Genomic DNA, 10,156 nt, shown 5'->3' with positions numbered 1-10,156 from the left:
CCTGTGAAATTCCTCTATCCGATATTTTGACTGCTCATTAACCCGGTTATTTTGTTAAAAAGACTTAACGGCTGTTGTAAAACAGCGCCAGAGTTTTATTTGAAAGCGAAACATTCCTTTCGTGTGATCAACACCAGTAATTCCCAGACTATTGAGGATTAACAGCTGTTCAAATATCACAGACAATCGGAGTTACAGGAATGCTTTCAGGGGGCACGGAAATGAAAGGGAATTAACCCCACAGATGCTGTAGGCGGGGCTCGATTATTAGTCCGGTCCAGTGGAAACTAATATCCAGTCGCTAATTCACAGCCCTTCCTCCGGACAATTACATTTCAGGTCAGACTCCCTGAGGACGTGTTTAAAAAATGATCTGAATACAGGAACATGTTTTGAGAAAAGTTTTGTTCATTTTATGTCGGCTGCTGTTAAATTTAATTTTGATCTAACTTTTGATAAGAAATGTGTTTAAAGGAGATATCGATGGCCCTGATGCTGAGTCCCTTTGGTAAATTGAGGTGATAATTGTGATCTGGAATTGAGTTGTGATGTTGGGAAGTCAGTTCCCGCTTCACTTCAATCATTTTCCTCATTTGACCTGTTTACCAATTAGAGTGAATGGATATTTAATCGCATTGAGCAGCTCCTCTCTGAACTTACTCTGGGTCACTGTGTAAATGGCCGTGTTCGTACAGGAACTCAGAAGCTGAAGCAGAATTCCCGCTTGTTCGAAAGTTGCGAAAGGGTTATAGAAAGATCTGCGGTTAAAGACACCTGAAATTCGGTAATATAAAAAATATACGACCGTTGTCATCCAGAGCAGGATAAAACTGCCGGATATGGCAAAAAGTAAAACGATGGACCTTCTGCGGTTCTTCATCTCAGGGTCCTTGTCATTCTCACCATTGCTGAGGTCCCGGAGGCTCCTTCGGGCCCGACTGGCCACTAAAATGCGTCTGACGGTGAGAGCATTAAACAATAAAATCAAACAGAATGGAAGCAACGGGGTTAACAGCTGTTCAATCCAAGAAAATGCGATCCATGTGGGTAGAATATAAAACTGTGATGATACAAGGCAACCCCACGGTATATTGTTAACAGTATAGTAATGAATATACACAAAGGGCCGGGGAATGTTCTTTAAACCGAACAGCGTGCTCAAAGTCACGATAATCACAAGTGAAGTTTTCTCGGTGCAATATTTTGTTTTCAGCTTCTGACAACTAATGGCTACAAAACGATCAAAGGTAAAAGCGACCGTTAACCAAACAGAACTGTCTGTGGCAGTAGGAGCCAGGAAGAGAATAAATCTGCAAACAGGAGTGCAGAGCAGGAAAGTGTCCCCCCAATAAAGATGAGCAATCCGATATAAGATCACATTACAGACAATCACCAGGAGATCCGCCGTCGCCATGGCCACCAGGTAGCGAGTGATACATTTGGAGAGACCGCACTTTCCACGGGACAGGATCACAATCGCCAGCAAGTTCACTGAGAGAAAGAGAGAGACAGAAACAGTGAAATCACTAACCGGGCTGATCAATGAGCTCTCAGTTTAACCGATGGACATGGGCTATGATTGTGTTTATTTATTGGTTTTGCCCCTTGGCTTCTGCCTCCTGTTCCGAAGGAGCAGCTCATTCTGGGAGGTTCCTTTCGGGTGACGGTGGCCCCGGGATCCCTCACCCGACAGCTGAGTCCTCACTTGTGATCCTTGAGATTCAGTTTATTTTGTCGATTCCGACACTGGGAGGTCCGCGGGGCAGGACGTCACCAACTATGAAAGTGAAAGGCGACAAGACGAGTTAAATCAGGAAATACAGACAAGGTGACTCTAAATTTGGTTTAAATCGTAATACGGGGGGAAAACCTAATGATTTGACCCACACAATACCAGAGACATTGATTTTAGAAAATACATTGAAAACACGAGCCTGGTATTGAGTTGCTGCCCGTCATCTATTAGTAATTAATTAGATGAGGTTTCCAGTGGAGTATTGTGAATGAATCATGACACAATATGTCAAGGAATTAAATTCTGTAACGTGCTCCAGTTATAACCAGGTCCAGTCTTTATATCTCAGCACAAGGCGTGAGAAAAACAAAGGACAGTCGGATCCTCGGAATAAGAGATCGATCCCAGGAGCCGCGCGGGAAAAGAACAAATCACCGCCAACTCTCACTCATGGTCTCCAGTTAATCCCCCTCCCGAACCAGTGTCAAGACTGGTTTCCCCACTCTCCACAATAACACACATGGACTGAAGTATACAGTCATCGTCATTCAACTAGTCCAAACAATACTTTAAACATCAAACACATCAAAAGTCCTGTGAAGCCATTTTGCTGAAATATAATTATGATCTGAGAGGAACATTTGACGGGAACACAAGATTGTACCTTCGAGTGAGGAGGACAGTTTCTGTCACATGTTTTATTTATCTGATGCGTATTCCGTTTGTTCCCTGTCCTTCTATCCTGAAGACACTGACTCATGCCGGGATACACAGCCGCAATCTGCTCTCCGGAACCCCAGGCGATCGGTCCTCGGGAAACACGACAATCTCACCCGGTCTTTCCTCGCCCGATCTCCACAACAGGCGCGCTGTCCACCAGGAGGCAGTGGATTACACTCAGGACTGTGCGCCCTGCCTGTTTTACCCCTGCCTGGCCAGGGAGCACCAAGGACACATTTGGACCCCAGACTCGACAGTTCAGCACAGAGCGAGGGTGAGTTACTCGGTGCATTGACCAATGGGACAAGGATGGAAGTTTTAACTGTATCACAAAGCGGTGAAGAATAACATTCTACATTTACCAGGCTCAGAGCACAAACAGCAATATCGTTAAACATTCTGTTACTTACACCGTACGTGCTGATAATGACTTACCAGGTACTCCAATTGCTGCCAGAACAGGATAATAAATGAATTCTATCTGCGTAAATAGCGGCAGACCCATTTCTCTGCGAAGACGATTTCTTTCGGTGCTGTAAAGAGGTATGTGAACTGCGATAGTCAGGTAACGAAGTTAAAACAGCGAGATACTTATATTGCAAATAAACCCCGAATGGGACAATTAGATCGCATCCCGACTGACATCACATATTACTTACAGACTCCTGAACAAATAAGTTTTGGTCCCATCTGACCTTTGACTATCACACTCATTAAGGTGACGGAACATTACACATCGACCAGCTGAGTAAACTTTTGGAACAATGAATTCAACAATGACAGAGTCACAATTTCTAAGTTTAATAAATTACATGAAGATTGAAACCACAAGCACACAGTGTAAGAAATATCGAAACCCAGTTCACCAATGTGACATTTTTACTTGAATCTTCTGTACTCCCATTCCCAGGCTGGTCCTGCTATTCCCTGTCACCCTACTATGTAATTTAGCACAGTCCTTGTCACCTTGTTTCACTCATTCCCCCTCTTTCTGTCTCTCCCAATGTCCAGGCCTCTCTCCCTCACACACACTCCTTTTACTTGACTCCCGAATTTCTCTCTCTGTTAATCTACCTCTTTTATTCCCTCTTTCTCTGGAACTCCATTTTCTTCCTGATTTCCTCTCTTTCTGGCTAACGTTAGTTAACTCAAAATGATTTTTGAGACTGAGATTGATAGATTTTTGTTTGATGAAGATATCAAGGGATATGGATCAAAGGCGGGTAATTGGAGTTGAGGTACAGATCAGCCATGATCTGACTGAATGGCGGCACAGGATCGAGGGGCTGAATGACCCACTTCTGTTCTTCTAAGATAATTTTTCACTTCTTTATTATTGGCCGCAGCTCACACTCTGGGTTCAAACGAGTTGTTACTCACTCTTTTCTGCCAGCTGGTGGAATTTACGTTAAAGTCCGGCTGATCTCTGCACCTCAGTAAAAGACAGAGCCAAGCATAGTTCTGGGAGCCTTTGCGACTTGTCTCACCGCTGCAGGCAGACCACAGCTCTTAAAGGGACAGTGCACCAAAAATCCAGAACCACAAGCTGAAGGGAAGCAAGCAACAATGTCCCGACAGGTCACTCAGCAGCTGGGCAGCAGCTCATGGCCTGGTGTTTGACGACAGTCCTTTTATCATTTACTCTAAAACCCGAGTCACTCACAACATTCTAGAAACACTCAGCGAGTCGGGCCCCATCTGTGGAGAGAACAGACCAATTAACTGAGATCTCAATGAGACGAGGAACAAGACACGGCCCCCTGTGAGAAACAAAGAACTTGCATTCATATAGCACCTTTCACATCCTCCTTTAAGACACTCCTTAAAACCTGCCTGTTTGACCGAGCTTTTGGTCACCTGTCCTAATATCTCCTCACGTGGCTCGGTGTCAAACTTTGTTTGAAAATCGCTCCTTTGAAGCGCCTTGGGACGTTTCACCACCTTAAAGGCTCGATATAAATGCAAGTTGCAGTTGATGTTATTCACGGTGAGATTGTGCGTTTCATTTCTTCCTCATTATTGTGGTTCTGACATCGAGGTGAAGAGTGACAGAGAGCAGATTTTAAAACCGTTGGAATATCAGTGAAATTAAATTGTGGCAAGTGAGAAACTCCGAGTCAGTTTTGCTCTGTATTTCCTGCATCCAATATTGCAGATAAATGAAAGTGAAGCTTTTGAAGGCAGAAAGTTTAATCGCCCCGTCGGAGGAATTGAACCCCTGTCTTTCGACGTGACAGGCGAAGATACTCATCACTATACTCACGGAGAAGGCCATCCCTGATCACTTGTATCCCTCTGTACCCACATCCCCCTTCCCCCTCCAAAACCTACTTCCTTCTGTGTTCACCCATCAAAAGAACCCTCCCACCATTTAACTTACAATCACAATTTCAAAGTCCCAACTGTCCAGCCTTTGGCCCTCCATTCACCACGACATTTCTGCAGCTACCGATCTGCTCAATCACACTCTCACCTCCACTTTTGATGCAGTTGTCCCCATTAAAACCATTACTCTCTCTCACACTGTTCGGCCACCCTGGTACAGCTCCCATCTCCTCTCCCTTTCGCCCAAGGGAAAGGGTACGGTCGCATAGTGATGATGTTACTGGACGAGTAATCCAGTAGGCCCGGACTAATAATCGGGAGTCATGAGTTCAAATCTCCACCACAGGAGCTGGGGAATTTAAAATCAGTTAATTAAATAAAATCGGGACTGAAAAGCTACTATCAGAAATGGTAACTGTGAATGTACTGGATTGTCATAAAAATCCCTCTGGTTCACTGATGCCCGCCTGAGGGAAGGAAACATGCCGTCCTCAGACCAATAGCAATGTGGTTGATTCTTAACGGTTCTCTGAAATGGCCTAACAAGCCACTCAGTTGCACAATCCTGTTACATAAAAGTCGTAATAAGAATAAAACAGTACGGGCCACCCGGCACTGGAAAAGGCTCAGGCAATCCCAGCACAGTCGACCCTACAAAGTTCACCTCACGAACATCTGGAGACTTGTGCCAAAATTGGGGGAGCTGTCCCAGACTGATCAAGCAACAGCCTGACATCGCCACACTCACAGAATCATATCTTTCAGCCAAAGCCCGAGACTTGTCCATCATTGTTCCTGGGTAGGTCCTGTCCCACCTGCAGGGCAGACCCACCAGAGGTGGCGGCACTGTGGTGTACAGTCAGGAGGGAGTGGCCGTGAGAGTCCTCAACATTGACTCCGGACCCTATGAAATCTCATGGTATCAGGTCAAAAAAGGGAAGGAAACCTCCTGCTGATTCCCACTGACCGCCCTCCCTCAGCTGATGAATCGTTACTCCTCCCTGTTGATCACCACTTGGAGGAAGCAGTGAGGGTAGCAAGTGCACCGGATGTACTCTGGGTGGGGAACTTCCCTGTCCATCGTCAAGAGTGGTTTGGTAACACCACTGCTGGCCGAGTCCTGAAGGACATAACTGCCATACTGGGCTTGTGGCAGGTGGTGAGAGAACAAACACGAGGGAAAAACCTATTTGACTTCTTCCACACCAATCTACCTGTTGCTGATGCATCTGCCCATGACAGCATTGGTAGGAGTGATCACCGCATAGTCCTTGTGAAGTCAAAGTCCCGTCTTCACACTGTCCAGCATATTGTGTGGTGGCCGTGCTCAATGGGATAGATTCAGAACAGATCTATGCAGCTCCAAACTGGGCATCCAAATGGTGCTGTGGGCCATCAGCAGCAGTTGAATTGTATTCCGCCACAATCTGTAACCTCATGGCCCGAAATATCCCTCACTCTACCATTACCAACAAGCCAATGGATCAACCCTGGTTCAATGAGGGGTGTAGAAGAGCGTGTCAGGAGCAGCACCAGGCGTACCTAAAATGAGGTGCCAACCTGATGAAGATACAACACAGGACTACATACAAGCCAAACAGCGGAAGTGGCATGCTATAGAGCAGAGCTAAGCAATCCCACAAACAACGGATCAAATCAAAGCTCTGCAGTCCTGCCACATCCAGTCCTGATTGGTGATGGACAACCATCCTCAATAATGGCAGAGCCCAGCATGTAAGTACAAAAGACAAGGATGAAGTGTTTGCAACCATCTTCAGCTGGAAGTGCCAAGTGGATGCTCCTTCTCGGCCTCCGCCTGAGATCCCCACCATCACAGAAGCCAGTCTTCAGCCAATTCGATTCACTCCACTTGATATCAAGGAAAGGCTGAGTGCATTGGATACAGCAAAGTCAAAGGGCCCCGACAAAATCCTGGCTGTAGTGCTGAAGACTTGTGTTCCAGAACTAGCCGCGCCTCTAGCCAAGCTGTTCCAGTACAGCTACAACAGTGAGATCTACCCAACAAAGTGGAAAATTGCCCAGGTATGTCCTGTTCACAAAAAGCAGGACAAATCCAATTCATCCAATAACCGCCACATCAGTCTACTCTCAATCATCAGCAAAGTGATGGAAGGTGTCGTCGACAGTGTTATCAAGCGGCATTTACTCACCAATAACCTTCTCACCGATGCTCACTTTTGGTTCCTCCAGGACCACTCGGTTCCAGACTTCATTATAGACTTGGTCCAAACATGGACAAAAGAGCTGAGTGCCAGAGTTGAGGTGAGAGTGATTGCCCTTGACATCAAGGCAGCATTTGACCGAGTGTGGCATCAAAGAGCCCGAATAAAATTGAAGTAAATATGAATCAGAGACAAAACTCTCCAGTGGCTGGCGTCATAGCTAGCACAGAGGAAGATGATAGTAGTTGTTGGAGGCCAATCATCTCAGCCCCAGGACATCGCTGCAGGAGTTCCTCAGGGCAGTGTCCGAGGCCCAACCATCTTCAGCTGCTTCATCAATGACCTTCACTCCATCATAAGGTCAGAAGTGGGGATTTTCACTATTGATTGCACAGTGTTCAGTTTCATTCACAACCCCTCAAATAATGAAGTAGTCCGTGCCCGCATGCAGCAAGACCTGGACAACATCCAACTAACATTCGCGCCAGACAAGTGCCAGGCAATGATCATCTCCAAGAAGAGAGAGTCCAACCACTGCCCCTTGACATTTAATGGCATTACGGTTGCCGAATCGCCCACCATCAACATCCTGGGCGTCACCATTCACCAGACACTTAAATTGTCAAGCCACATTAATACTGTGGCTATAGTAGGGTATTCTGTGGTGAGTGACTCACCTCCTGACTCCCCAAAACCTTTCTACCATCTACAACGCACATGTCAGGAGTGTGATGGAATACTCGCCACTTGCCTGGATGAGTGCAGCTCCAACAACACTCAAGAAGCTCGACACCTTCCAGGACAAAACAGCCCGCTTGATTGGCACCTCATCCACCTTTAACATTAACTCTCTCCACCACCGGCACACCGTGGCTGCAGTGTGTACCATCCACAGGAAGCACTGCAGCAAATCGTCAAAGCTTCATTGAAAGGACCGCCCAATCCCACGACCTCTACCACCGAGAAGGAAAAGGACAGCAGGTCCACGGGAACAACACCACCTGCACAGTCCCTTTCAATTCACACACCATCCTGACTTGGAAGTACATCGCCGTTTCTTCATCGTCGCTGGGTCAAAATCCTGGAACTCCCCATCTACCAGCACTGTGGGTGAACCTTCACCACACAGACTGCAGCGGTTGAAGAAGGAGGCTCACCACCACCTTCTCAAGGGCAATTCGGGATGAGCAATATCTGCTGGCCTTGCCAGCGATGCCCACATCCCATGAAAGAATAAAAAAATTCATCCAAATTACCTGTGGTCTGCCAAACATCAATTCCTCGTTAATATAGTGGTGAGTATCCCATCTGTTATGTGGGAGACTGGGGTTCAATTCCCTGACGAGGAGGTTATTGCTGCTTTAGAAGTTTCACTTTCATTTATCTGCAATATTGGATGTTGAAAATAAAATGAAAAACTTACCTTCCACCCCACCAGCCTCCACATAAAACATATCATCCTCTGCCATTTCCACCATGTCCAAGCGTGATGCCATCACCAAAAACATCTTCCCCTCCCCTCCACTTTCAGCCTTCCAAAGGCACCGCTCCCTCCAAGACACCCTGGTCCTCTCTTCCACACGGCACCTTCCCATGCGAGTGCAGGAGATGCAACACCTGCCCTTTCACCTCCTCCCTTCCCACCTTCCAGGGCCCAAACATTCCTTCCAGGTGAAACAGCGATTTATTTGTAATCGCTTTGCTGAACACCTCCGCTCAGTCCACAAGTGTGACCCTGAGCTTCCGGTCTCTTGCCACTTTAATTCCCAATCCCACTCCCACTCTGACCTCGGCCTCCGACTCCGTTCCAATGAAGCTCAACATAAGCTCGAGAAACAGCACCTCATCTTTCGATCAGGCTCTTTACAACCTTCTGAACTCAACATTGATTTCAATAACTTCAGATCATAAACACTGCTCACATTTTTTCGGAGATCAAGTGCTGGTTATGGTTCTAATGTTGCCATTTACAGCTCCTCTAGTCCCATCTTTTGTTTCTTTACTTGTCCCATTACCACCCTCCTTGCCTTGCACCATCACCCCTTTTGTTATTTAATCACTCCTGCCCTCCACCCGATCAGAGACCTTCCCTTTTGTTCTTTCCTCCCCTCCCCTTCCTCCCCCATCCCTTTCCCTGACTCTGTACTTGTTGAAAAACTGTTTAATCTTCAACCTTTTCCAGTTCTGACGAAGGGTCATCGACCTGAAACGTTAACTCTGTTTCTCTCTCCACAGACGCTGCCTGACTTGCTGATTATTTACAGCATTGTCTGTTTTTATTTCAAATTTCCAGCATCCGCAGTATTTTGTTTCTGATATCTCCTTCTGTGGCTCGGTGTCAAATATTGTTTAAAAACGCTCCTGTGAAGCACTTTGGGACGTTTTGCTACATTAAAGCGCTATTTAAATAGTTCGGGCAAAAGCTGAATCACTGATGTGTGGCGCCGTGGTCGTATTGTGGTGAGTACTCTGCGTTGTGGCCGCAGCAACTTCGGTTCGAATCCGAGTCACGGCATAGTGTGCGCTGCTTCTTTTGTTCTCTCCCGCGCTTGCGAATATAAAACAATATATCAATATTTAATAAGTGAAAAAAACATTTTTTTTGGTGGTGAAAACCTATTTATTCCATCAAATCCCAGCACTCTCACATGTACTTGATGTTCCACAGTTCAAACCCATCTCTTCTCCCAGCTTTTTCTTCCTTCCACAGTCAATAGGCCGCCTTTCCTTTCCTCCTTCCATTTCATGGACACTTTCCTGCGGCATTGCTGACTCTAACATTCACTTTCACGATCTCATGCCTTAAAGTTTGTTCTGCTCCGACCGCTGTTTCTCTTGGGCACATGTCCCATTCGCACCAATGTTCATTTGTGCCTTGAAACCAGTCGATACATTTCGATCTGCGTGACCGCTCGACAGACAAACACGACGAAAGCAGGGCTGGTCTCTGGAAAGACAGCCGCCCGAATGTTCACGAAATTTACTTGGGGAATCTTGTGATCCAGGGGATGGTAACTGAAGAACTGGTTTTTGTTTTGATGATTGTTGGCTCTTTTCTCTCACCAGTTGAGTTGCGTGAGCGATGGGCAGCGCCACAGAGCTGCGAATGGCGGTTGAAAGGTGCACATTTGGCAAGTTGGGGCGGTGCAGTAAGATCGGAAGTGTTCCGCCTTGATCTTAATAGTTCTATTGA

At 46.4% G+C, this 10,156-nt stretch overlaps 1 protein-coding gene across 1 annotated transcript; it reads right to left on the bottom strand.

The window, feature by feature from the left end:
- Nucleotides 1-589: 589 nt before the first annotated feature.
- On the bottom strand, nt 590-8,471 carry LOC137301947 (probable G-protein coupled receptor 139). Its single transcript, XM_067971667.1, has 3 exons — nt 8,387-8,471; nt 2,891-3,007; nt 590-1,491 (listed from the first exon to the last, which is right to left on the bottom strand). The coding sequence occupies exons 1-3, from the start codon at nt 8,469-8,471 to the stop codon at nt 590-592; spliced, it is 1,104 nt and encodes a 367-aa protein (XP_067827768.1).
- Between the last annotated feature and the right edge of the window lie 1,685 nt (nt 8,472-10,156).

Source organism: Heptranchias perlo, chromosome 35, assembly GCF_035084215.1.
Source record: "Heptranchias perlo isolate sHepPer1 chromosome 35, sHepPer1.hap1, whole genome shotgun sequence".
Taxonomy (NCBI): domain Eukaryota; kingdom Metazoa; phylum Chordata; class Chondrichthyes; order Hexanchiformes; family Hexanchidae; genus Heptranchias; species Heptranchias perlo.
Note: the sequence above shows the minus strand (reverse complement) of the source record. Positions and strands in the feature narration are given on the sequence as shown.

Coding starts and splice junctions, on each gene's coding strand:
- LOC137301947 (XM_067971667.1), bottom strand. CDS start 8,471: ATGTTTTTGGTGATGGCATCACGCTTGGACATGGTGGAAATGGCAGAG. Junction 3,008..8,386: donor GGAGGCTGGTGGGGTGGAAG/GTAAGTTTTTCA, acceptor TGACTATCGCAG/TTCACATACCTCTTTACAGC. Junction 1,492..2,890: donor GGCAGCAATTGGAGTACCTG/GTAAGTCATTAT, acceptor TCTTTCTCTCAG/TGAACTTGCTGGCGATTGTG.